The sequence below is a fragment of the Eulemur rufifrons genome, chromosome 1 (genome assembly GCF_041146395.1).
Source record: "Eulemur rufifrons isolate Redbay chromosome 1, OSU_ERuf_1, whole genome shotgun sequence".
Classification (NCBI taxonomy): domain Eukaryota; kingdom Metazoa; phylum Chordata; class Mammalia; order Primates; family Lemuridae; genus Eulemur; species Eulemur rufifrons.
In genome coordinates, this window is record NC_090983.1 from 1,061,287 (window position 1) to 1,088,207 (window position 26,921).

The following is a 26,921-nucleotide window of genomic DNA, read 5'->3' on the forward strand; positions in this document are numbered from 1 at the left end:
CAGCGCCGCGCCCAGGGCCGCACACAGGGGTCCCGCACTCGTCTTCTCTCCGGGTGTGACCCTGCGGCGCCGGCACCTGGGCCTGAGCAGCCCGGCACATGCTCGGGACACCTCGGCCGAGTCGGACCATGATGTCCGCAGAGGAAGGCCGGGCCCCGCAGGCGTGGGTGGCCGTTTGGACCTCGGCTGACCGTCCTCGGGGGTGGGGGGGTGGCGGGGGTCTGCTTTCCTGTCCGTCCCCATCGTGGTGGCCCTTGTGTCCCAGAGGCCAGCACAGAGCTGCACCAGGAGGGGATTGGACTAGCACGGCCTGGACAGGCGGCTGGGGTCGGGAGGGCAGGTTCCCAGCCAAGGTCCTGACACGCGGGGGCTGCGTAACATCCCCCCTGCGAGGACCTGTGCGTGCGCCCCAAGGGGCGTGTTGCCTTCCATGGCCACAGACTGAGTTGGCATCGAATGAGGACTGTGAGTCGAGGAGATTATCCGGGATGGTCTGGCTGGCCCTAAACGCCATCCCAGGTGTCCTTGTGAGAGAGGCGAGATGTCACAGACACATGCGGGACAGGCCGTGCGGGAGGGAGGCAGAGACGGAGTAAGGTGGCTGAGGGACGCCACAGCCCTCAGGGCTGGAAGAGGCAGGAACGGGGCTCCCTGGAGCCCACGGTGGGAAGGATCAGCCCTGTGACACCTTGACCTTGGGCCTCTGTCAGGCAAAGCCACCCGGGCTGTGGGGACTCACAGCAGCCCCAGGGACACTCAGTTGCCAGGTTTGGCCACCACCAGACAAGGCAGGTGACGTCCCGGACGGTGCGGGGTTTGTACCTCGTACTTCCCTGAGATTTATCTCAGGGACTCTGTTCAGGCTGGAATGTCCCTCCCTGCCTGCCTGTCCCGGGGCGTCTGGGAGTTCCTGAAATACAGGATCCTGCGCTGGGCCCCGAGGTACACGGGAGTCCACCCAACACGTGCATGCGTGGCTGGTGTGTGCACCGAGAGCCCCTTCTCCTGTCACCAAGGCCCCGATGGTCTCTCCATCCCTGCCCCACCGGCCCCACCCTCACCTCCTGGGGTCCGCATGGGGTGGGGGGGGTCCCGGGAGCATTGTGGCCAGTGGCTGCCCACAGGCCTCTGCATTGCGTGGCTCCTGCGTGCCCAAACACTGTCTCGTCCCAGGGCCGTGACTGTGTCCCCTCTGCCAGCAGCCCCGTCCTCCTCTCTCCCCTGCTCTCCCTGCTCCGTCCTGCAGGTCCAGGGAGAGCACAGGTCCCGCTTCCCGGGGGGCTGCAACTCCCCAGGGTGGTCCCCTTGCCCTCCGTGCGCCCGGCTCCAGGACATACCGAGGAGTCTGACTCTGTCCCAGCCGCGGGCAGCTGTCCACGGCCTTTGTCACTGGTCAGAGGGGCTGAGGGGAAGGACAGGGCCTGGCCATCGGGGGCTCTGATGTGAGCTGGGCCCAGGCTGGTCCTTGGGGAAACCAGTTGGTCCAGCTCGGGGGCAGGCGGGAGCCCAGGGAGGGACGAAGCGTGTGTCCGAGCTGAGGTCACAGGACGGGGTCAGCTGTTGGCCAGGCAGGGTCTGCCGCGAGGCCAAGGGCAGGTGAGGAGTTTCCTGTCACGCAAGGCGCAGCGTGGCCAGGCTCCGCCCCCATGGGATGAGTGGAGATGTGTGGGACCCTAGTCAGGCAGAGGTGGGACCCCCTTAGGCCAGGGCGGCATCTGGGCTGGGGCAGGTGGGAAGGGCACAGGCCAAGGGGTCTGCAGGGAGGGGGCAGATTGGGACCAGCTGGGCAGAGGGGAGTCCAGCGTGGAGCCGGGTGGGAGCACTTTGGGTGGGAGATTGGAGATGCCTGTGGGTCCCTCGGGGCCCTGGGGTCCACAGCCATGGAGGAGGGGCCTGAGGGGAGGGAGGACCACTCCCCAAGCAGGAGGGTGGGATGCTTGACACGTGGGCGCGGGATGGGGGCAGTTGCTGGATGGGGGTGGCTTGGCTGGCAAGGAGTCTTCCTCACAGCCCAGAGCCCCTGGCTCCGGGGTGGGGCGGGGGGTGGTCTCCCAGGTGAGGGTCCGGGGAAGGTAGAGCTGGAGGAACTCAGGGTGTGGGGGGGCCGAGGGTGCGTGGGTCCTTAGACCTGAGCAGCTGCCCTGGGGGATGGGCAGACATGCTCTGGACAACCCCAGGGGACAGGACTGCACTGGGCCAGGTTTCAGGAGGAAAATCTGTCTCTTGGGCTGCCCTGTGAGGTGGTGAGCTCCCCGTCCTGGGAGGCATGGGAGCAGAGACCTGCTCACTGGGCTGCAGCCCTCAGCGGGGTTTCCCAGCACCAGGCAGTGAGTGCTGCTGCCGCCCACGAGCCCTCCTGGGATCCTGGCTCTGCCTGCAGCTCTGACCCAGGCACAGCCCCAGGGTCTGCGGCCCCCGTGTGGTGGCTGGTGGCTGCAGGGGCCACCTCCATGTCCGCTGTTTGCAGACGCTCCCAGGCTGAGCACCCCGTGTGCACAGCCAACCGCGGGGCCAAGGGTCGGTGGGCGGCTCCCGCCTGCCGGTTGGGACTTGTGCAGCCCTGAGCGGGAGGCGGGCGGGGCGGGCAGGGTGCCGCACAGGTGTGCTGGGGGGGCCGGCGGGGCGGGGCTTTCCAGCGGGGCCACAGAGACTGCTTCCCTGGAGCCAGGTGAGCGCCAGCTCCCAGGCCAGGGGGGTGGGGGCTCCCTCCACGCTGAAGGCCGAGGGGGGCACGGTGGGCAGCCCGGGGTCCCAGGCCCTGTGGGCACGCGGCCAGCGGGGAGAGGCAGCGTTCACACCTGGGCTTCGGCTGCAGGTTGGGGGCACCCACCCCCAAGCCGGGCACAGGTGTCTGAGGGGAAAGTTTGGGAGACGCAGCCCCAGACCTGGTCGGGGCTCCTTGTGCTCCAGGCTGCCCTGGAGACGCCACGGGGCTGGCACCCCCCCACCTGCCTCACCTGCCTCACCTGAGCCAGGGGGGTCCCCTCCCACCTGGGGGGGAGGCTGGGGCGGGGGAGGCCCAATTTGGAGACCCTGTGCCCCCGGCTATAGGGATGAGGGAGGGAGGGGGAATAGGGACACAGGCCCCCGAGGGACAGCACAGCCCAGAGGTGCCAGGTCCTGAGTGACCAGGGACGAGAGAGTGACCAGGGAGGGACCAGGGACCAGGGAGGGACCAGTGGCCCGTCTGCAGGGACACGGGAGCCTGAGTGTGAGGGCTGCGCCTTGGGCCTAGATGACAGGAGGGAAGGGGTGGGAACCAGGCCGCCTGCCCTGGGACAGGCCTAATTGTCGGTGACTGACTCACCCCACTTCAAAGGCCTGGGCCCCACGCAGCTATTTAACCGCAGGGCTGTGCCCTGGCTCTGGAATTCTGCTCTGCGGGGAGCTGGGCCCTGCCCGCTCTTCGCCCCGCTCCTCACCCCGCTCCTCACTCGGCAGGTGCCGGTCCTCCCAGCCCGTCCACGCGGCCGGCCGCGGCGCGGTCCTCAGGGCCCGGCCCTCACTTGCCGCCGCCGCAGGGATGCTGGCTGCCTCCGGCCCCGCCCCGGCCGTGCAGGTGTCCCTGTGGCACCACTACCTGCAGGCCATCCGGTCGCGGGAGGCGCCCCGAGTCCAGGACTACCAGCGCGCGGAGAACGTGCTGCTCACGGTTCTGGAGCGCGTGCATGCCCTGGACCCCCGCTTCGTGGTGGACTACTCCCGCGACCTGGAGGCCTTCCAGTTCGCGCTGCGCTCCTCCGACGACCCGCTGCTCATGGAGGTGCCCTTGTGGGTGGACGCCGAGGCCCTGCTGATTGAGGAGCTGGGGGCCCCCGGGCCGGGGGACGGCCCTGCCTGCTGCCGCCTGGGCGTCCCCAGGGAGGGGGCCGGCCTGGAGCGCTGGACCACCGACGACGTCTTCAGCGCCTCCGCAGAGGACAGCGCCGAGTGCTGCGGCCACATAGTGCCCAACAAGGTCCTGCACGTCCTCAGGGACCTGCTGGTGGCGGCCATCGTGCACTGCAGGCTCCACAGGCTCATCGCGCCAGGTAGGGCGGGACGGGCCGCTCCTGTCTGCGTGCTCGTGCGTGACCACTGCGTGCGGTCGCCCGGCTGTGTGGCTGTGCTCGCGGGGTGGCCTGCCCACGGCATGGTGTCTGTGCCAGTGTGTGAGTGCACACGCGTGTGATCGCCGTGCATGCGTGCACAGCGTGTATTGTCAGTGTGCATGTCGGGGGCACGTGAGTTGGGAGATGTTACCCCAAGATCCTCCTCGCCCCAAACACCTCCACAAAGCTGGGTTGTGCGTGTCGTGTTCTCTGGTGTTTGCTCGGTGACCGTGGTAGTGGCGTCCTCGCAGATGCTACCGTCCAACCGGCGGCAGCCTCACGACAGGGCTGTTCTGCTGTCCCCTGCCTGAGGAGGGTCCCGGCACGGCGCTGGGCAGCTGGTTCTGTCAGCCACAGCCCAGTGTGACGGTCCTCACGGCCATCCCCGCTTCCAGCGTCTGACTGGGAGGGGTGCGTGTGCACGCGTGTGGGAGTGCAGCAGTGTGCGTGCGTGTGCACGTGTGCTCATGCCTGCGTCCATTTACGGCTGAGTTGCTAACTGGCGTCCTGGGCCCCAGGTGGCTCTGAGGCTGGGCATCTCGCCTGCGCCGGCCCCCTGGCCCCAGTCTCCCGTCTGGGGTCTCGCTGCTGCGGTCTGGGGCGAATCTGAGCCCGGTGGGCAGGGCCCCCTCCAGCGGGGCTGCGTGCTGGGGCTGCAAGGTCAGGCGCAGCCTGTGGGGGGCCCGGACGGGGGCCTGAGCGATGGCGCCCGTCCTCCTGGGTTAGGGCGAGACCTCAGGTTGTCCTGGCAGGGAACTGGGACCCAACAGAATGTCCTGCTTCCCTCGGGAGGGACAGGCATGTCACATGTGAGTCACGCATGTCCTCACAGAGATTTGTTGCCTCAAGTCCCCTCCTGGTGTTCGACTGACCCTCACATCGGCGCTGGGGAGACCACTTGCCTGACTGAGGGGCAGGGACCTGCTCAGGCTGCCCCGTGGTGGCGCCCAGGTCCGGCTGCACGTCCAGGTTGGCCCCGGCAGTGGGGACCCGCCTTTCCTCCCGCGCTTCCTGTGGTCTGGGAAGTGGCTGTCAGCACAGCACGCGGCTGGGAGATCCAGAGGGTCCTCGGCTCCTGGACGTCCTCCTGGCACCAGAGGGGTCTCAACCCAAGCCCCTCCCCAGACCTGCCTGGTGTCCGGGGCAAGTGACCAACCTGACCTCTTGGCCGCCAGAGCCTATTATCAGGTGCCAGCTTCCGGCCCCCCACGCCAGCCCTCACCCTGCCCTCCAGCCCGCGGACACCTTCTCTAGTCGCTCCTGAACCTTCTAATCACCGCGGGAGGCTGGGAAGACCGTTTCGGTCTCCTTGCCTGACCTGACACGGCCATTGCCACCCAGCCCTGCCACCCACAGGCCCACCTGGAGGACGGACCCACCTGTGGGGGTGGGCGGGAGGCTCCGCAGGCCCTGCGGTCATTTGGGTCCCACTGTGCTGCCTGCCCCCCCCATCCCCAGGGCACTGCCTGCCCCCCCAAGGGGGCCTCTGCGCTGGGCGTGCGGAAATTCCGGGCATTGTTTTCTGACACTTGGCTTAACAGGGAGCCGGGGTGACAGGGGTCAGGCTGCCCCCACCCTGGGAACCGGTGCGACCAGCCGGCCGTGGCGGGGCAGGCGGGGCAGGCGGGGCAGGCGGGGCTGGCGGGGCAGGCGGGGCTGGCAGGGCTGGCTGTCCTCCAAGCTGCCATGACGACGCGTGTGGCCAGCGGTGGGCAAGGAGATGCAGCCACCCGGGTGGCCTTGCCCGGGCACCTCGTGGAGAGGGCCGGTCCCTCCCTCCTTGGTGCTCAGGGGCACGAGGCCACGTGGGGATGCAGTGGCCCAGGTGCCCGGACTGCCCGGGGTTGGGTCCCGGGAGGTGGCCCAGAGCTGCCCTGCGGGTGACGGTGGGTGCAGAGGGGTCGACACAGGGGTCCGGGCTCCGTCCTGAAGGGCCGCAGGGCTGGAGGATGGTGGGGATGCAGCCCCCACGCCCACTCACACGGAGACCTTTCTCCAAGGGGGGTGGGGGATCCCTTTGGGACATGTCAATGTGTTGCCTGGGCCCGGCTCCCAGCGGGTCGGCTGCCCTGACCTCTGACCTGCGCACCCCGCTGTCGACCACCCCCCCCCACAAACGTGCACGTGGGGCCCAGCTGGTGTGGCCTGTCCCCCAGGCCCGCGTGGCTTCGGTGCACACGGTTGATCTGGGGGCCCTCGGGGAGGCTTCCGGGGAGCAGGACGGCAGGCTCTGGGCACAGAGGTGCAGCCCTGCGGGGCCCTCTCTGGCCCTGGGGTGGGGTCCCTCCCGGCCCCAGCCTGGCCGCCGCCCGCGACAGGCCGGGCAGTCGTGGGCTGAGCACTGTCTCCAGGGGACCTGGGCCCCAGGCAGCCTCGGCAAGGCCGGGACAGGTGCGGTCAAGGCCGGGCTGCAGGGCGCGGGGCACAGCGAAACCTTGTCCCCGAGGCCGCCAGGTGGTAAACTGACCGCCGTGCTGGTGAACGGCCTTGTGGGGAGGGGGCACGTGCAGGCCGGGGGGCCAGGAGGGACACAGGTGTCCTTGTTGGGGAGCCGCAGCCCGCAGGGGGCTGCAGGTGGGAGGTGACGAGGGGTCAGGAGCTGAGTGGGCAGCGGGAGGGGCCGGGTCGGGGCAGGAGAGGGAGCCGCGTGACCGTGGCCGTTGCAGGTTCGCTCAACGCGGCCAGCCTGAGGGAGGAGCCGCTGCACCTGACCTTGCTGGTGTCCAGCGGCTGGAGAACCATCCGCTTCAACCTGGTGCCCGTGGTGAGGAGGCGGCAGAGGCTGCCCGCCCTGGAGGGGGCCCAGCTGACACCCGGGTTCCCCGAGGGCAGCGTGGCGAGGATCATCGGCCAAGGGGTGGACCTGGTGCCGGCCAGCGCCCAGCACTGGAGGTAGACGCACCCCGGGCTGTGGGGTCCTGGGGGTGGGCAGGACGGGGGTCGGCCGCCAGCTCTGTGCTCCCACCCCCGGCAGGAGGGTCTGCGGGGTCCCCGCCTGCCTCTGCCCTGCGGGCACCTGTGTCCCGCTGAGGTTCCTGGGGTCTCTGGGGGCCCTGGGGGTCCAGTCATTCTGAGAGGGAGGGTGGCTTGTCCTCTCCCAGGCGGGGCGGGCCGAGGGGTCCGGCTGTGCTGAGACCACAGTGCAGCCCCTGTCACCCAGCCGCTGCCTTCCTCGGTGGGAAAGCGGCCGGGAGGTCAGGGGACTTGTCCCGGGTAGCGCAGGGTCCCTGAGTGCTGGGCGCGGTCCCCTCGCGGGGGGGGGGGGGTGGGCGCTGAGTCCAATGAAACTGACTGGCGCTGGGCCACCAGCATCGCCCCCAGGACTGCGCTCCCCAGATTCCAGTGCCCCCCGCGGCCCCCACGGTGTTTAGCAGCAGATTCTCCCCACAGACCTGGGCTGGCCCTGAAGCCCCGTTGGCCCCCTGGGGGCCTTGGTCTCTGTCCCCAGCAGCTGTGGTCTGTGTCTGTGAGAGGGAGGAAGGGGACGCGGGCACCCTGTGTGCCCCCAGAGACCCCAGGCCTGAGCCCCGCCAGACCTGGCCCCGCCCACACAGCACCTCGCAGGCAGGGTCGTCACTACGACGGGCCAGGTGACTTGCCCGCCGCCCGTGCGCCTGAGGGATGCCCGTGACACACAGTCGCGCTCTCGCCAATGACATTTGTCAGGCTGGGCACACGCTTTCTGTGGTTTTCTGCCTGGGGGAGGGGCTCGTAGGGCGTCGGGGACTGTGACCCAGATCATGGAGCAGGGACTGTGACCCGGCTCGCCAAACAGCTGCCCCACCTGCCAGGAAGGGCAGGGCCTGGGCTGAGCCGTCATTTTTGGCAAGTAAATATGAAAAGGGCCTTTCTGAGCCGTGTCCCCACGTGGGGGCTGGGTAAGTGCCGGCTCAGGAGTGAAGCTCTGCAGAGTGGGGCACAGGAAGGCGAGGCCCGACGGTGCACCCCTTGTATGCCACGCGGCGAACGCCTCGGTGTGCAGCGGCCTGAGCTGTGGGCACGGGGGGGAGGGGAGAGGCAGAGATGCTTCGGCTGCCGTCCCGTGGGGTCTGGCTCAGGCTCCCCGAGTGGGCTGTGGGGGGGGCTGTCACACCCCAGGAGGGCTGCACCGACACCCTGTCCTGGGACCGGGTGCTGCTGCTCCACGCTGGGCAGGTCTGGGGGCACGTTCCCTTAGGGGCTCCCTGGGCCCCTCCACGAGCTGGGGCTGGGAGTCTCCGCGGAAACTGGGAGCTGTTACCAAACAGCCAGGGAGAGCAGCTCCTGGACGCGTGCGGAGCCAGGCCGGTCCCGGCAGGCAGGACACAGCGTGGCACAGCCACTGCCCGGCCCAGCCCTCCTGGGCTCAGGAGGCAGCCGCAGCCCGGCTGACTGGCCGCCCCTGTGTGGGCCTCCAGGACGTGCACCGACTACCTGCTCACCAGGCTGCTGGGTGCACTGGGCACACTGCAGGGCCACCGCCTGGACAGCCTCTCCATCCTCGACCGGGTGAACCACGAGAGCTGGCGAGACGGCGGCCACAGTGCCGGCCTGACCTTCGGCCACCTGAAGGTACGGGAGAGGGCTCGGTGTGCCCCCATCCCCGAGCCCACAGGCTGCATCGTAACCTGGGGACGAGGGCAGGGCACTCAGGCTTGTCCCCCACCAGCCCTGAGTGGTCTCTCCTGGGTTCTGAGGTGGCGAGGCCACGCCTCATGGGGACATGGCTGCAGGGCACCGTGGCACGGGGGGGGCCGGCCTTTGCCACCCCTGGGCTGTGGCTTTGGAAGACCTCCCAGCCCTGGGACACTGTTCAGTAGGACCTTGGGGTTGTGCCTCTTGGTGCTGAGTGTCCCTGCCCAGCCAGCGTCTGCCCTGAGGGAGCCCCGGCCGTCCTGGAGTCTGTGAGTGTCACCCGGCCGTGTTCCTCCTCTGAGTGGAGCCAGCCCCTGGCACCCCGCCCCGCTGCCCGCCGGGCCGCTGTGACGCTCTGGCAGAGCCATGCCCTTCAAGGGCTTTGCACCCGCACACGCTGACAGCAGGAAGAGTCAGGGCCTGGTCCCAGCCCTGCAAGGTGGTCAAGAAGGAGGGGCTGGGAGTCTTGGGGTCCTGCCTGGGCTGTGTGGCCTGCCGAGTGCTGCTCCGTGGATGGGGGTGGTCCCTCCATCTGGCTCAGGTGTTGAGGGAGAGATGGCCCCACCTGGCTCTGCCATGGTCCCCTGTGTGACCTCTGGCCTGACCTGGAGTTTCCAGCTGTCCCCATGAAGGCTCAGTTCTTGTGGCTTTTAGACAGTTGTCTGGGCCCAGGCGTCATGAGCGCGTAGATCGGGATTGTGGCAGGGCCTGGGGCCTGCTGTGCTGGGCTGCACAGGATGAGTTGCTCCTCAAGGCGCAGGGTGTGGGGGACAGGCCCGGAGGAGGGTGGGAGCCCCAGGAGCCCCTGGGAGAGGTCCTGGTGGCTGGGGTGGGTGAGTGGAGGGTGGGCGGAGGGGCTGTGGTGGGGCGGGAGCGGGGCTCAGGCTGAGCCCTGGGGGGCCAAGGGAGAAGCAGAGCAGGGGTGGGGCCCTAGGGAGCCGCCAGGCTGGGGCTGCAGGTGGGGCGGGGCCTGGGACTCAGATGGGGATGTCGGTGGGGGGGGGACACCCATTATGGAGGGGAGAGGGTGGGTGGGCCAGGGTGGGAGCAGGGGCAGGTGTGGGGTGGGGGCAGAGCCAGGCTCTTGGTGGCAGGTGTGGGGTGGTGGCAGAGCCAGGCTCCTGGTGGCAGGTGTGGGGTGGGGGCAGGTGTGGGGTGGGGGCAGAGCCAGGCTCCTGGTGGCAGGTGTGGGGTGGGGGCAGAGCCAGGCTCCTGGTGGCAGGTGTGGGGTGGGGGCAGGTGTGGGGTGGGGGCAGGTGTGGGGTGGGGGCAGGTGTGGGGTGGGGGCAGGTGTGGGGTGGGGGCAGAGCCAGGCTCTTGGTGGCAGGTGTGGGGTGGGGGCAGGTGTGGGGTGGGGGCAGAGCCAGGCTCCTGGTGGCAGGTGTGGGGTGGGGGCAGAGCCAGGCTCCTGGTGGCAGGTGTGGGGTGGGGGCAGGTGTGGGGTGGGGGCAGGTGTGGGGTGGGGGCAGGTGTGGGGTGGGGGCAGATGTGGGGTGGGGGCAGAGCCAGGCTCTTGGTGGCAGGTGTGGGGTGGGGGCAGGTGTGGGGTGGGGGCAGAGCCAGGCTCCTGGTGGCAGGTGTGGGGTGGGGGCAGGTGTGGGGTGGGGGCAGAGCCAGGCTCCTGGTGGCCAGGCGCTGAGCAGCACCACCAGCCGGGGCTGACGCTGCCACCCGCAGACGGTGCTGCTGTGGGCCTCGGTGCTGTTCCCGGCGCCCGAGGACTGGGCGGAGCTGCAGGGCGCCGTGTACCGCCTGCTGGTGGTGCTGCTCAGCTGCCTGGCCACCAGGAACCTGCCCCACTTCCTGCGCCCCGAGCACAACCTGCTGCAGGACAGCGGCCTGGACCTCAACGCCGTCTACCAGCGCGTGGAGGCCTTCGCCAGCCAGCCCGAGGCGTCCCTGCGCATCCACGCCACCCACCTGGGCCGCAGCCCCCCGCCCCGCATCGGCTCCGGGGTCAAGGCCCTCCTGCAGCTGCCCGCCAGCGACCCCGCCTACTGGGCCACCGCCTACTTCGACGTCCTGCTGGACAAGGTGGGCGCCACTGGGGCCTAGGGGCTCAGGCGGAGTATCCGCACCTGCTGCAGGGCCAGGGCTGGGCTCGGGGAACCAGGCAGCCCACCTGAGACCACCCCGTGTCCACCAGGCTCCCCACACACCCACCCACCCGGGGGGCTCTGCCCCTCCTGAAAGAGTGTGGCCTTCCTTGGCCTCATGGGACAGATTCCTGCAGCACCCTGGCCCCTGGGGTCCTGGCGTCCTCCGGCCTGCTGTGGGGGTGCCTGCCCTTCCCCGGCCCACGGAGCCCACCTTGCTCCTTCCCCAGGTGGCCTCCCCCTCCCCCGTGGAGCAGGCACAGCCTCCTTCCGGGCTCATCCGGCGTTTCCCAGCCTCTCCTTTGCCCCAGTGGCGGCAGGCAGGGGCTGCCGCGCTGTTGGGCTTCTCCTGTCCTGTTTCTGCCAACTCCAGGCTGGTGGCCTCCTTGGGTCACTTCTCCACCCCCCACTTAGGAACTGGTACCCGAAGTCTGCAGGCTCGGAGGGGTGGGCCCTGCTCTGTCCTGTGTGGGTGGGGGGTTGGTGCACAGTCAGCTTTCAGCTGCACCCAGTGGGGCCTCCTCTGTGCCGGGCCCAGGCAGGATGCCTGCGTGGCGGGGGGATGCCGGGGCTGGTCGCCCGTGGGGGGCCCTTCCCGGTGGATACCCTGAGGCAGTGAGGCCGGTGGGGCCCAGCGCAGCGAGATGTTTCCTGCTGTGTCCCCGCCCTGCGTGCTTGTGACGGCCCCACCTGTAGTTCCAGGTCTTCAACATCCAGGATAAGGACCGGATCTCGGCCATGCAGAGCATCTTCCGGAAGACCAAGGCCCTGGGGGGCGAGGAGAGCTGAGCTGGCCGCCCGGCCCCCCAGCCCCCCTGCGCGGCACCGTGGGAGACCCCGCACGTTTGGGGGAGGGTGGGCTTCTCCGTGAGGTGGTGGTGGAGGGACTTTGTCCCCAGGACCATCCTCAGACTGCCGGGGGACGGGGACAGCCTCCGACAACCTGAGAGCTCCGGGCAGGCCGGTGCCGTCGCCGGGTGAGGCCCGGGCGAAGGCGCGACGCTTGTCGGCCCATCCGCGTGACGTGGTCAAGAAACTGCGTCTCTGCCAGAGGCCTGGAGCCTGCGGGCCTGTCCTGCCCACGCTGTATGGTGACGAAATGCTGTATGTTTGGTCTGAGATAAATGAGCGCCCTGATATACCCGTAGCGACGGCGCCTGCACTTGCTGTGTGTCCACGTGGAAAACACCCCTAGAAACTCAGGAGCGGAGGCAGCCTGTGTGCTGCACAGTCAGGCCCCTCCTTCCCCGGCGTCCCCACATCCCCGTTCACAGCGGACACTGGAGCCCACAGAGGGGCCACGGCCCGGCACCGTCCGCTCCCCGTCACCGCAGACGTGCCCCTCTGACGCAAGATGCCCTCTCTGGCGTCTGATGGCCCCGTCTGTGCTGGCCACTCTGCGTCCCCACCTCACATGCTCTCGTCTGCCCACCGCAGCCCAGGGACCTCCACGGGCCAGCCCAGGGGACGTTTTCTGCCGCCCGTCCTCTTTGGCCTCTCAGGGGCGTGTACCCCTCAGCTCTGAGCCCCAGCCCTCACCCTGGGCTCTTGGGGGGACAAGGGGACCTGCCATTGCACGGCGAGTGTGCAGCAGCCGCTCCCGGGACTCCTCAAAAGGACCCACACACTGACGGCAGGAGGGGCCCAGGTCCCTTGAGGGCTGCAGGACCCAGCGCCTGAGCTGACACCAGTGCAGGGGCCCAAAATGCCATCACGCCTCCTCATAGGGTGGGGCTTGTGGAAGACAGCATCTCGGTCCACATCTGGTTCCTAATGGTGCACAGGGCCCAGGCCCCCCGCGCGGCCATTTCCTTGGTGTCTGAGCGTGACCAGGACGGCCGCGCATGGTGGGGTGAGAGCTGCGGTAGCGGCCAGCCGAGGGGAAGAGCCTGAAGCCACCCCCACTCCCACGGCCCCGGCAGCAGGCACACCGTGTCCTGGTGCAGTAACAGAATGTCCTGCCCCTGCGAGGACTTTAATTCACCAGCAAAACCAGACAGATTGTGGCGGGTGACGGCGGGTGGCGGTGGGTGGCGGTGGGTGACGGCGGGTGACGGCGGGTTACATGAATTAGACCCAGTTGTGACCTGCGGTCCAGGTGCTGCTCTGGACACGGGATCGTCAGCAGAGCAGGACAGCAGGGCGTCCGGGAGTTGCTAGGTGGCCCCCGCTGGGGAGTGTGTTCTTTCCAAGCCCCACCGTGGGCAGGAGCAGCGACAGTCTGCGTTCCCTTGGGAGAGGGGACAGCGTGAGCCCACGGTCTGGCCCAGGCGGGTCACCCTCGGGCTCTGTGTCACCACGTGGGCCCAATGGGCCTTCATCACCCGGGCGCTCTGCAGCCTGTGGTGCTGGTTCACTGTGCCGATGACGCCCGCTGATCAGACCGGGCCGTACCTGGCGGGTTCTTCGGGTGCTCCGTAAGGTGCGTTCACTCCAAAGGGTGGGAGACAACAGAGTCCCAGGGGCTGACCCCTTGGTGAAGGTCTGGGCCATGCGAGACGTTGCTTCCACGATGAAGGAGGAGGGGGGCCTTGCCCCCAGCTGGCGGGCTCGTTGGACTTGGAGGCAGCGTGCGCTCGCTCAGGAGTGCCCACTTACCGGGCGACTCGGGCTGTGAGTTCTGGGCGGGGAACCACACAGGGGCTGTCCGGCAGGGTCGTGCCCCGAGACAGCCGTGGTGCTTGCGGCACCCACAGCAGAAAGGGCCACCGCGTGGCGTCTCTGGCAAGCCCTGGCGTGGAGCCGACGTTCCTGCTGGAAAAGCAGCGCTCGGCGTGATGTTGGCCCAGGAGGGGAGGAGCCCAGGCCAGGGGACGCCAAGTTAACCGTATGGCGAACCGCTGGCCGTGAGCCGAGTGTGGCAGGGCCATGAGTGTGGGGGTGGCAGTGGCGGGGCAGCAGCCGGCCACTGCACGTGGACGTGGCCCACTCAGCATCAGGCCACGCGGGGGTGGTGGGAACCAGCCAGCTGCAGGGACAATGGCCGGAGCTGTCACGTCACCACAGGCGCACACCACGCCTTCCCTTGCTGCACACAGATGCCGCCAGAGGTCCCCGGGACCAGCTGACGGAAGAAGAAAACCTGGAGTCCGGGTGGCGGGTGTGACGGCTCGGTCCACGGCGCAAACCCACACGGACCGTCCCGGCTGAGGTTCCTGGGACACAGCGCGAGGGACACCCTCCCGTGGCAGAGCACACGACGTGTGGACAGTTCACGCGTTCTGTGGAGAGGGACAAGTGGCCCAAGTAAAGGAAACACACAGACTTCAAGGCAGAGCATCACCAGAGGTGACGGGGAACATTTCACAACGATGGAAAAGTCAGTTCATGAAGAAGACGAAACACTTCTGACAACAGACCCTCAGAATCCATGAAGAAAACGGGCAGCGCTGGAGACACGCAGACAAGCCACGTGCAGACTTGCGTGCCCACCGTCAGCGCTCGACAGTAAAAGGGGACACAGACATCAGCAAGCATGCGGGAGACTGAACACGGCCACCCACGCCACCCTCACGCGTGTCCGCAGACGCCTGCACCCGGCAGCGGCAGGGGACACGCTCGCCTTGCGTGTCGTGGAACAGTCGCCGAGACGAGATCTCAGGCCACTTACAAACATGTCAAACTCCACGTGCGGCATGATCTGTGACCCACCAGACGGGATGAGAAATAAAGAACAGTAAGATATTTAGAATATCCCCCAAATATTTGGGAATTACACAACGTAAGTGTGAAGAATCTGTGGTTCAAAGAGGCAACCACAAGCGAAATCATAAAACACTTAGACCTGAGTGATCATGGAAACAGCATCTGTCAGGATTTGGGAGACGCAGCGAAGAAAGTGCTCAGAGGAAACTGTTTCGCTTTAAACGCTCGTTATCAGAACAGAACAAATGTTTAAAATCAATTACTTTAGCTTCTACTATAGGAAGCTAGAAAAACAGGAGCAAATTAAAACCCAAGGAAGCAAAAGGAATAATAAAAGGAATAATAAAACCAAGAGTGGAAATCAACAGAAAACAAACAATAGAGAAAGACAATAAAGGCAAATGTCGCTTTTTGAAAAGATTAAAAAATTGACAGCCCTGTAGCAAGACGGGTCCGCGACACAAAGAGAAGATACAAATTGTCAACATCAGGAATGGACAGGGAAGTAACCAGACGTCCCACAGACGCTGAAGGACAGCAAAGGGGCGTGGCTACAACGTCATGCTGACACCTTCGACAGCTGGGACGAAACGCAGGCACGCCCTGGGTGAACAGGTCACCAAGACCAGCGAGCGAGCAAAGATAAAAATCTAAAGAACCCTTTGTCTATTAAGAAAACTGAATACATTAAAAACCCTTCCCATAAAAAACACTCCCGTCTCAGAAGGCTTCACCGGTAAATTCTAGCAAACACTTAAGGCAAACTTTATCAGAAAGCAAAGGAGAAGGCCACACGCCCAAGCCATTTTAGGAGGTCGGCGTAACCTTGATACCAAGACCTGACAAAGATAACAGGAGAATTGAGAGAGAATCAACGAATCAGCACAGCAGCAGAGCAGAGAAGCGCGACTGTGCGGTCATCCCACCGCGGGCAGAAAAGGCGTCTGAGCAGACACCTGTTAATGGCACCTACTCTCAGCAAGCGTCTGACAGTGGCACCGGGTCGTGGGTCCGCAGGAACCCACAGCAGGCGTGGCGGGACCTGGAGACGCCGAGCACGTTTCTCCCGGACGGCCCGGCACTGCACATGTGCATGTGGTCCCCGCCCGCGCCATCCCGCACGGAGGAATAAGCACAGCTGCAGGAATATTGAAACAGAAGGATAAAAAGTCTCCACAGTCACAATCTGATTATCTACTTAGAAAATCTGAAGGAATCTATCATACAAAGAAACTACTAGACCTTGTGAATTTATCAAGGTCAGACGGCATGAGATTAATACATAAAAATAACTGTGCTATATATTAAAAATAATCAGAAATGAAATTTTAAAAATGCCATTTATAATAGCGTCAAAAATATGGAACACCTAGGAATGGATCTAATAAAAGATATGCAAGACCTCTACACTGAAAACTAGAAATATTGCTGAGAGTCATTTACAAAGATCTAAATTCATGTTGATGAATTGGCAGTCATGACTTCCTTGTTCTTAACTGGATGCTAGACGTGGTGCAGCTCCCATCACAATCCCGGCTATTCTGGAGAAACAGACAGACGAATCTAAAATCCATATGGACATGCAAAGGATTTAGGGTAGGAGAGCATCCTAAACGGGAGAACAAAGTTGGAGATTTGCACTATTTGACTACAGGACTTACTGTGAAGCCACCTACGGTATTTCCGGCAGCCTGGGGTTGACCCAGGGACAGACAAGCAGTGATGGAAGGGTAGAGAGGCCCGCAGTGGACCCACTGTGTGAGGTCACTTGTCTGTGACCAGGGGGTCAGGTCAATTAACTGTGGCAGGAGGGTCTGCTGACCAGACGCTGCTGAAACAACTGGGTAGCAGTGTGCATAAAAACGACCTTTGACCTCTGTTCCATCCCATGCACAAATTAACACGAGGTATATCCTAGACCTAGGTGCAAACGCTGACGCCATAAAGTTTCTAGAAGAAACAGGAATGTACCTTCACAATCCCAAAGTAGGCAAAGGTTCTCAGATAAGACACAGACGGATCCTAGAGGAAAACACATAAATAGGCCTTCGCCAAAAGTCCAAATAGCCGCCCTTCGAAAGACACTGTTAAAAAACGAGTAGGCGAGCCGCGGAGTCGGGAGGTACCCGTGCCACCCACTCCTGAGAGTATCTAGAATAGATCAGAATAACTACCACAAATCAACCATGAAGAGATCAAAATCCAAATAATAGGAGCAAAATATTTGAACGGATACTTCTAAAAGAAGACACACAAACGACCAATGGCACGTGAAAGATGCTCCGCAGAAAACACCACCAAACGTGGCGGGGGCACGTGGAGCTCTCACGCGTGGCCGTGGGAACGGGATGTCGCAGCCCCTTCGGAGAATTCCGTGGCATCGCTTCTAACGTCAGGCCGTCCTCCGACCCTGCAGCTCCAGGCCCGAGTTCCTACCCAGGAAGGCGGGAACAAAGCGCTGGGCAAGGACGTTCCTCACACCCGGTTGCTGACGGCCCCATCGGCAGCAGACGACCTGGCCACGTGACGTGGCAGCACTCAGCAAAGACAGACGAGTCCCCACGACGCGTGTGGACAGCAAGTGTCAGGTGACAGCGGCAGACACAGTGGAGACTATGCCGTGTGTTCCACGGACAAGAAACCCCAGTGGGCAGAGCCGACCGCTGGTGGCAGAAACCGGATGGGGGTGGGTGTGGGTGGTCGTCGGCCAGAGGGGCACACAGGGGACCTTCCACCGGGTGGTTCTGGGGTCACCTCCCAAATAAGCTGCTTGTACTTGAATTCTGGTCTCAGTATCTGCTTCTGGGGAAACCAGACCGAGGCAGGGCTGCTCCCTGGACCGGGACCGTGGGCCCTGCGTGTCCTGGCTCCCAAGCTCCCAACCCCCCCACCCCGTCACCAGCCCCCCCCCCCGCCCTTGGGGCTCCCGCCCCTCCCCGCCCTGTGCTGGTCACAGCTGTGCCGTGAGGGGCTGTGTGGTCCCATCAGTGTGATGATGGCGGCTGTGGGCAGACGGCCTCTGGCCTGCTTGCGGCCCTGTCGCACACGCACACGCACACGCACACGCACACGCACACGCGTGCCCTGCTGCGCCAGCAAGTGAGGGCCGGAGCCAGGCCAACCCCTCCCCACACGGGGCTGCCCCCTGGACAAGAGGGAGACCCTGCCCGGCCTTCCTCCTGCGGCTTCTTAGCACCAGGGGGGACCTGGAAGTGTGGGCGTGACGGAGGCTGGGGAATCAGGCCTCTCCTAGGAACCAGGGGACCCAGCAGAGGCGGGAGCGGGGCTCGGGCCACGCCCAGCCACACGTCTGTGGGCGCAGTGCCTGCGGGGCTGTGGGGCTCACCTGGGGGTGGCGTGTGCAGGTGCGTTTGGGGCTGTGACATCCAGGGCCAGACTGTGGGACAGCATCCCCCACCCGGGGGAGGCCCCAGAAGAGGGTCTGCCTCATGGGCGCTGGGACAGGAGCACCCCCAGGGTCCTCGAGGGGGCGTGCAGGGAGCAGAGTGGCCCCCCACCCCCTACCCCGTCAGACAGACCCCACACAGAGAGGCGAGGTGACGACGGCTCTTTATTGAATGTGCCCAGAAGCCCAGCGGCCTGCGTGGCCTGCAGCTCGTGGGGAAGGCACCGGGGTCTGGAGCCCCCGTGGCCTGTTCCCAGGAGGCCCCACCTGGGGAGAAGGGCTGCCTGGGCCCGGGGGCTGTGGGGCCTGTCCCCTGGGCTGGGTCAGCGGCTGTGCTGTCCCCAGGCCCCGACCACGCAGGGTCTGTTTGCTCCTGGGCCCCTGCAGCCGGCGTGGGCCGGGGGGTCACAGCTTCTTCTTGGGGCAGCGCTGTAGGGCCTCCTTCAGGGCCTCCATCACGCGGTCCACGCTCTCCCGGGAGGCGTTGCAGCCCAGCAGGCCTATGCGCAGCACCTGGGGGCCAGGCCGGGCGCACACGTCAGCCTCCGGCCCTGCTGAGGGTGGTCAGAGCCATGGTGGGCCCACCCCTTGGGCCCACCCACCCAGCGCACACTGGGTCACACGGGGAGACAGGAGGCCCCCGCAAGACCCTGGCGGAGCTGGCGCTGCCCCTCTGCACCCACGGAGCTTGCGAGGGGAGTCCCGGGGTGGCAGTGGGGTCACTCAGACACGGCTGGACCCCGGCGTGGGGTTCCAGCCTGGCTTTCTGGCTCCACTCAGAGGGCAGGAAGGACGCTCTGAGTGCAGTTATAAAGGCTGCGCCCGGCGACCTTGCCAAGCTGGGGTGGAAGCAGGACAGGAGGGTACATGTTGCCCGCACCCCCCGGACAATGGTGCCCCTTTCTGGACGCCCCTGCCACCCTGGGCCCTCTGGGACCCGGCCTTGCCCTGGGCTTGGTGCACAGTGGGGTGGTGAGTTTCTGGGGAGGCACAGGCAGCCCCACCCCCAGGAGCTCCCTGTCACCTTCCCCGTAGAGGGCCCGAGGCCACCCGTGATCTCGATGCTGAAGTTGTCCATGACGTAGTTGACGATGTCCCTCCAGTCGTAGCCAGCGGGAACAGCCACGGCGGTGACCGTGGGCAGCCGGGTCGCCTACAGGAGGGGTCCGGCTCAGCCCTGGGGCCAAATGCCCTGCAGGGGCCCTCAGGGTGGCTCTTGCCCGGGGTCACCTGCCCAGCCTGAGCCGGCCTGGCCCTGGGCTCCAGAGGAGGGCAAGGAGGCCTCACTCGCCTGTCCCCACAGGGCGACCGAGCCACCTGGGACTGCAGGGTGTCTCTACAAGTCTGTCCCAAGGCAGGTGGGAAAGAGCCCCTCAGCCCCCACCCTGTGGTGCAGAGCTGTCCCCGTGGTGCAGGGCTGTCCCCGTGGTGCAGGGGCCCTTACCGGGTCCCTCACGAAGAGCTGCAGCCCCAGCCCCTGCAGGCGTCCATGCAGGTACGCCGTGGCCTCCCGGTGCTGGCGCCAGCTGTTCTCCAGGCCCTGCGTGAGAGAGGGGTCCGGGTGGGCACTGGCAGGGGCAGGCCAGGGCGAGAGCCCCTCCCTCTGTGGTAAAGGAGGGAGGAACTGGCTCTGCAGGCAGGGACGGGGGCCTCACCTGCCCGCCACCCCTCCTCCCGGCCTCTTCCCTCCTCCCGCACCTCCTGGACCCGCAGCAACGGAGTGTCCGGGAGTGTCCACACCTGCTCCCAGCAGCGCACCTGTTCCCGGGCCTGTCCCCCCACCCTGCTCACGGCCAGCTCTCTGAGCACGAGCCCAGCCCCTCCCCTGCCTGGTGTTGCCCCTCGCTCTGGGCACCATGGACGTGTCCTTTCCTGCAGGCCGGGCCGTCGGCAAACCTGCTCACTGTCTTAGGAGCCCCCGGCCCACTGGCCTGAGGGACCTTGGCAAGGTGGCCTCCCGGAGACACGCCAGCCCCGGCACCTCCCCACAGGGCACCTGGTCCCTGGGCCAGGTGCCTGCTCCAGGCCGCTCCCACCCCGCCCTCCACGCACCTGCTCTGCTATGAGGGCCAGGCTCTCTCTCAGGCTGTAGAGGCTGACGATGGGGGTCGTGTGGTGGTACCTGGGGGACAGGAGGGGCTTGGTCCAGCACCACAGGGCAGGGAGGGGCAGCTGTGCCTGTCCTGGCCCCAGCAGCACGGGCTGTCTGACACAGCGGCCTCCTCCTCGGGGGGGCCCTGTCCAGGCTCCCAGCTACGGACGTGCAGCTGGAAGGCAGCTGGTTCCGCTGGGGAGAGCAAGGCCCTTGCAAGGGCCCAGCCAGCGTGAAGCGGGAGGCCGGCAGGACAGAGACATGCCACTGCCACCTCCCACTGCGGTCCCCAAGGCCCCAGCGTCCCTGAGAAGCCAGCACAGGACCCTCCGTGCCCCCGGCTAGGGCACAGTTCCGGGTGCGCTGTCCCCGTGTGTAACATCAGGGGCCTTGGGTTTATGGCCAAGGTCACCCCAGAGAGCCACTGGCTCACCCTCACGTTTGAGAGAGGGGTAAACTGAGGCCCAGGGACAGGAAGTTGAGGCAGGACCAGGTCCCAGTGCCCGAGGGTGCGCTGGGATTCGAGGAGGACAGGGTTGGTGGAAGGGGCAGTGGGGGCTGTGCCCTTGACCTGAGCTTCCAGGCCAGGCAGGAATGGGGGCCACAGGGCGGGGCCCCTGATGGCCTGGCACAGGTGACCCCTGGCCTCTGGCCGGGGCGTGGGGGCAGGAAGGGGCCCTGGGCCCCGTGTGTAGGGCTGAGCTGCTGGGGGTGCAGGGAGAGGCCCTCCCCACACCCGGCCCGGCCCTTACACCCTGGGCTTGTCGTCGCAGCCCCAGATGTTGGCCAGCCACTTGAGGTCCAGGTAGAAGGAGAAGGGCTTGATCTTCCGAGTGAAGGCCTTCTTCCTGAGGAGGAGGAGCCAGCCTGAGCCCCGCCCCTCAGCGTGGGCTGAAGCCGGGCGACTCAGTGGTGTCGTGATGCCGAGGGACCCCCCGACCCCCGCGTTGGTGCTCAGCGCCAGTGTGGGAGCAGGCGGGTCGCAGGCCCTCGGCTGCCCGGCCTGCTGCCCTGGGGGGCCTGCACCTCTGCCCGGGGGTGGCCCTGCTGTGTGGGGCCCAAGGCCACTCCCCACTGTGGGTCTCTCCCACAGGGCTGGCGGCCTCATTCCTCAGGCCACCCAAAGGTGGCCACTCTCTCAGAGACAGGACGGCCTGCTGTGCTGGCAGCTCCAGCCCATCAAAGTGACAGAGGGGAAACTGAGGCTCCGGGCCTAGAGCTGAGGCCTCACCTCTCCTGGAGATTGCTGCACCCAGCTGTGATCGAGGGGCTCTCAGCCACCCAGCCCTGCTCACAGCTTTCCAGGGCTGGAGACACCCCCTCCCCTCCTGCCCTACCTGTCCCCCCTCCCCCATCTCTTCTGCCCTACCTGTCCCCCTCCCCCACCTCTCCTGCTCTGTCTGTCCCCTGCCCAGCTCCTTCCCTTCCTGCTCATCTCCCTGGTGGGCCTGGGCTCAGTCAGGGACCTCGGCCCTCTCTGTCCCTTGGCCCCAGGGGACGTGGGGCAGCTGCAAGCGTTAAGTGCACCTATTCTCTGTCACTCCAGATTGACGTGTCCAGCCCAGGCCTCTCCCCAGGCTCCAGACTCAGACCCAGCCGCCTCCTCCACCCTCCCTTGTGGTCCAACCCGAACCTCAGACTCCCCGCATCCAACATGGGGTTGCAGAATTCACCCCGAATCCTCTCTGTTCTGGTAGGTGGCACTGCCAGTCGCCTGTCTGCAGCTGGCTGGGAGGTGCCTGTGGAGGCCTGTCCCCCACCCCTCCACCCTGTCCCCGGGCTCAGGGTCTGCACAGCAGGGACGGGAGCTGGCTGTGCCTGTCCCTTGGGCAGCTCCTGGACGCCGGGTTGGTGGGGGCTGGGCCCTGGGCCCCTGGTCCTTGCTGGGTCACCCCTGGGCATGAGGCTGGGGGACTCCCAGAATGCCCGGCCCTCCCCTCGACGGCCACCTCACCTGCTGACGTGCTCAGGGTGGGCGCTGCAGCTGTGAGGACTCCGGAGGGTCCCCCACCCCCACCCCCCGCCAGCCCCTCCCTCTGGGCGCTCACCTGGCCCTGTCGCTGAAGGAGATGGGCGCACTCCCCGGCGGGGCGTTCAGGACCTTCTGGGCTCCGGAGTACAAGACGTCAATGCCTGTGGCCGGGGTGGGGGGTGCTCAGGACCGGGGACACCCCCCAGCGTGGGTGCCTGCCCCGCTGGGCCCGCCCTAAGGCTGGAGGCTAAGGCTCTGCTGAGGGCGGTGACGGGGCTGTGGGCGCTCGCTCACCTTGCTGGTCCATGTAGATGGGCGCCCCGCCCAGGGACGCCACCGAGTCCACCAGCAGCAGGCACTGGTACCTGCAGGGGGTGAGGTCAGGGCAGAGGGCAGAGGGCAGCAGGGTGAAGCAGGAGCCCCAGGAGGGCCCCCACCCTCGTCCAGGGTATCTGGAGGCCAGCGAGGAGGGGCTGGTGCTCTGTCCCGACTCTGTCTAGACCCGCCAGGCCCCGGCTCTACCCTGCCCGTGTCGGAGCCCAGGGCGCTGCGGGCAGGTGCGCGAGGCCAGCCAGGCAGTCTGCGGTCCTGGGGCCGACTGGGCACCAGGGGCCTGTGTGGCACCCACTGAGGGCGGGGAGTCCAGGACCCTGAGAACACAGAGTCCCCAAACAGCCAGGCAGCAGCACCGAAAGCTTTCACCCTCCTCTACCTCCACGTTCCCTTGTAAGAAAAGTCACAAGAAGCATCTCACGCTGGCCACGGATGGGGACAGTCAGGATCCTGGTGAAGCCAACCTGGGTTACATCTGTGGCCTTTACTCACAGGCTGGGTCCCCTACCACAGTGACCTTCCTGGCTGGGGAGAGCTTCCCCTCTGTTCTGTGGTCAGGACATGGCTGCTGGGTCACCAGGGGCTCTGTCCCCAGTTCTCTGGGGGTCTCATCTGCTGCCACTCGAGGCCCGCCATGTGCACCCCGTGCATGGCTGGGGAGGCTGGAGGGTGCAGTAGGGGCAGCGCTGGGGCCCTGGCGACCTTGGCCCTCAGCACAGGGGTGGGCAGGGCACGGGGGCACTCGCCAGGGAGCACTGGAGCCCACCCTGTCCCTGGGGTTGTCCTTAGTGGGAGGAGCCCACCTAGACAGCCCAGAGCAAGGAGGACCCAAGAGGGGCCTGCACCCTGCCACATGACAGGGGCCCAGGGGAGGGGCAGCTGGGCCTCACCTGCCACCTCTCAGAGGTGTGGGGGCACCTTCCCCTCTGGGCCAGCCTGGCTCTTGGCTGTGCCCCAGCAATGCCACCCTGGGGATAGGCTCACCTGTGGGGGCGGCTCACCTGTGGGGGCAGCTCACCTATGGAGACTGGCTCACCTGTGGGGGCAGCTCACCTGTGGGGGCAGCTCACCTATGGAGACTGGCTTTCCTGTGGGGGCAGCTCACCTGTGGAGACTGGCTTTCCTGTGGGGGCGGCTCACCTGTGGGGGCAGCTCACATGTGGGGACTGGCTCACCTGTGGGGGCGGCTCACCTATGGAGACTGGCTTACCTGTGGGGGCGGCTCACCTATGGAGACTGGCTTACCTGTGGGGGCGGCTCACCTGTGGGGGCAGCTCACATGTGGGGACTGGCTCACCTGTGGGGGCGGCTCACCTGTGGGGGCGGCTCACCTATGGAGACTGGCTCACCTGTGGGGACTGGCTCACCTGTGGGGACAGCTCACCTGTTGGGGCAGCTCACCTGTGGGGACTGGCTCACCTGTGGGGGCGGCTCACCTGTGGGGGCAGCTGACCTATGGAGACTGGCTCACCTGTGGGGACTGGCTCACCTGTGGGGGCAGCTCACCTGTGGAGACTGGCTCACCTGTGGGGGCAGCTCACCTATGGAGACTGGCTCACCTGTGGAGACTGGCTCACCTGTGGGGGCAGCTTACCTGTGGGGACAGCTCACCTGTGGAGACTGGCTCACCTGTGGGGACTGGCTCACCTGTGGGGGCGGCTCACCTGTGGGGGCAGCTGACCTATGGAGACTGGCTCACCTGTGGGGACTGGCTCACCTGTGGGGGCAGCTCACCTGTGGAGACTGGCTCACCTGTGGGGGCAGCTCACCTATGGAGACTGGCTCACCTGTGGAGACTGGCTCACCTGTGGGGGCAGCTCACCTGTGGGGACAGCTCACCTGTGGAGACTGGCTCACCTGTGGCAGAGCTCGCCGTAGCCGTCGAGGGGCTGCAGCACTCCGGTGGACGACTCCCCGTGAGTCAAGAACAGCAGCACCGGCTTGTGCTGGGCCAGGCCCTGAGGGCAGTGGCAGGGCTATGGTGGCAGCGCTGTGGGGGTGGGGCCAGCCCCCCCAGACACACCTTTGCTGGTGAGGGCAGGGCCAGGACCCCCACAAACACTGCCTCACACCCCCACAGTGTGTGCTGGGGGAGGGGCCAGGCATCTCGGCTCTGGGAGAAGCGCGTGTTCCAGGGAGACGGCTTTGGCCCAGGGCGGAGGAAGAGGCCCCAGCCTCCTGCGCGGCCCTCACAGGCGAGGTCTGCTGAGGCCCCGTGATCTGGGCGGGTTGGGACTGACTTCACCCAACAGGGAGGGCTGGCGCCCTGAGTGGCAGGGACACGTCCTGCATCTCTGACCCCAGGCCACACACCCAGCCTCCTGCCTCCAGCCCCTCTATGTGGCCCTGACTCAGTTTCCCTGCCAGACAGAAACCTCCCCACTGTCTACCCACCTGGTCCCAGGTACTGGGCTACTCTTGTGGCTGGTCACCAGACGCTAGGACAGGCTGAGGCCAGACAGGGGCCCAGCCTCCCGGCCCTGACCCCACCCTGCTGGCCGGCCACCTCCGCCCCTCCCCGGGCCAGCCCCGCCCATACCTCCTCCACCTCCTGCAGCGTGTAGTGGCCTCCAGCGTCCTTGGTCATCGGGTGCACGCGGGCTCCTGGGGTGGGGGCAGAGGGGCAGTGAGCAGCTGCAGGAGCCAGTGTTGGGGACCAGCGGCCATGCTGAGCAAGGCCCTGCAGGGGCAGCCCCCGAAGAGGAGGGGGGTCTGCTCAGCGAGGGCCCTTCTGGCCCCCCGGGCTGTGGGAACCCAGGCTTCCGGGGGCTCTAGATGAGGGTGTCCCCAGCTCCAACTCCAACGTCCCTTCCTCAGGCTGCCTTCCCTGGGCCCGCAAAGCTGGGGCCGTCCTGGTTCCCAAGCAGCACTCGGCCAAGGCCAATAGATGAGCCTGTGCACGAGCCACAGGGGGGAGGGGGAGGGGTGGCCTTTGGGGGGCCGCTCCTGGCCCAAGGCTCACAGAAAGCCCACGTTTGGCAAATGTCTGAATGAAGGAAGGAAGGGATGAGTGAGGCTTAGCAGGCCTTGTCCTCTGTGGGCCCCGGTCCTGAGCACGGCCGAGGCCAGAGCAGGGAGGGAGGGGCCGGAGGTCAGCGCTGCAGCGTGGGGCGGGGTGGGGCGGGGCTTGCCCTGGCCACACACCTGGGACACCAGAGCCCGTGTGCCCAAGGTCCACTTGGGGTCCTGGCCTTTGCCCCACCCTGGCTCACCTGGAAAACAGTGTGTGGGCTGAGGGGGATCAGGTGAGGGTCGGGACCCCTGGGCCGTGGCTTGTCCATTAACCAGCACGGCCGCGGAGGAGCTGACCGAGCAGATGTCCCAATGCCCAGTCAATCATTAAGCCCAGGGCAGACTCTCGCCCGACTCCTCTCTTAGAAAATTTTACTCTGGAGCTGAAAACTCTGCCGAAACTCCATGTTTTGTGGCTCATGCCAAGGCTCCAGAAGGAAGGCCGTTTCTGAGATTGGGGGACAGGGCTCAGTCTCTGAAACCCCATCCCCCCACGGAGCAGAGGTGACACCTGGGGCCTAGGGCTTTGCACTCTGGCCAGGGCTTCCCTGCACGCCGTCCCCATGTGCTCCGAGCCAGCTCTCCCACACGCAGGGACACCGGGGACCAGGGCACGGCCGGGGTCCAGCCCCATCAGGATCCAGGCCCATGAGTGCCCCAACCCCTGCCTGGAGGAGGTGGCAGGCCAGTGGGGGTGGCTGCGCAGGCAGTGAGCGCTCGCCCAGGGCCCGGCCAAGGCCAGTGCCTCGGGTGGAGGGCGCCTGGGGCCCGGAGGCCTTGGGGGAGGACGGAGCCAGGCCACACCCCCCGGCGTTCTCCTTACCGATGCGCTCCCCGATGTCCGCAGCCCGCTGCCCCCACACGCCGTTGACCCCCACCAGGAAGGAGTCCCCCGGCTCCAGCAGGTTGAACAGGGCGGCCTCGAGGGCGCAGTGTCCCGAGCCGCTGATGGCCAGTGTGAGGGGGTTCCTGGTCTGGAACACGTACTGGATGCCCTCCTTGATCTCATCCATGATCTGGGCGGGGGACACAGGTCAGACCAGCTCCCTGCCCTCCCCGGGTGAGGGGTCGGCTCCAGGACCCACGGACCCCTCAGACGGCGCAGGGACAGCCCTGCCCGGGCCTACCTGGAACATCTCCTTGTGCATGTGTCCGATCAGCGGCAGGGCCCCGGTGGCCAGGACGCGGGGAGCCAGGTTAGAGGGGCCGGGCCCCAGCAGAAGCCGCTGGGGCACAGACAGGGGCTTGAGCAGGGCCTGTGGGGGTGCCACCAGCAGCTGGTGGGAGGCCATGGTCCGCACCCAGCCTGCCACTCGGGGCACCAGGGCCGCACTGGCCTTGGCCAGAGCCTGGAGCATTTCCCAGCTGGCGGTTGCGGCGCAGAGGCGGGACTGGCCGATGGCTCCTGCCACCGTTGGCTGTCACTTGACCCTTTTATCGGTGCTCTTCCCGCAGGTCAGGCAGGGGTGTTGAACCCTCAGGCAGGGTCAGCCCCTCGAGGCCAGGCGGAGAAAGGCCCGAGGCAGAGCTGTCCTCCCGCCCCTCCCCGCCCGCTCTCCAGTCCACCCGGCCCAGCCCAGCCCGCTTAGCTGCAGGGTCTGGGCGACTTCGCTTAAAGGGTCAGAGACAAGTGCCGTGGGCCTGCGGGCCGGGCAGCGTG

General features: G+C 66.5%; 2 protein-coding genes and 1 long non-coding RNA gene across 3 annotated transcripts; 1 reads left to right on the top strand and 2 right to left on the bottom strand.

The window, feature by feature from the left end:
• The first annotated feature begins 2,631 nt into the window (after window positions 1-2,631).
• MAB21L4 (mab-21 like 4) lies at window positions 2,632-11,924 on the top strand. Its single transcript, XM_069465374.1, has 6 exons — window positions 2,632-2,668; window positions 3,442-4,031; window positions 6,758-6,983; window positions 8,489-8,642; window positions 10,383-10,739; window positions 11,498-11,924. The coding sequence occupies exons 2-6, from the start codon at window positions 3,524-3,526 to the stop codon at window positions 11,588-11,590; spliced, it is 1,338 nt and encodes a 445-aa protein (XP_069321475.1). The 5' UTR covers window positions 2,632-2,668; window positions 3,442-3,523; the 3' UTR covers window positions 11,591-11,924.
• A 6,074-nt stretch (window positions 11,925-17,998) lies between these two features.
• On the bottom strand, window positions 17,999-26,910 carry AGXT (alanine--glyoxylate aminotransferase). Its single transcript, XM_069496852.1, has 11 exons — window positions 26,389-26,910; window positions 26,085-26,277; window positions 24,789-24,853; window positions 24,107-24,207; window positions 22,211-22,281; window positions 21,993-22,077; window positions 20,697-20,792; window positions 19,905-19,974; window positions 19,297-19,392; window positions 18,877-19,005; window positions 17,999-18,365 (listed from the first exon to the last, which is right to left on the bottom strand). Exons 1-11 carry the CDS (start codon window positions 26,617-26,619, stop codon window positions 18,258-18,260), a joined length of 1,245 nt encoding a protein of 414 aa, XP_069352953.1. The 5' UTR covers window positions 26,620-26,910; the 3' UTR covers window positions 17,999-18,257.
• Window positions 23,741-24,100, bottom strand: LOC138401927 (uncharacterized). Its single transcript, XR_011231282.1, has 3 exons — window positions 24,037-24,100; window positions 23,897-23,913; window positions 23,741-23,755 (listed from the first exon to the last, which is right to left on the bottom strand). It is a non-coding gene; the product is annotated as an uncharacterized lncRNA (long non-coding RNA).
• Window positions 26,911-26,921: the final 11 nt, after the last annotated feature.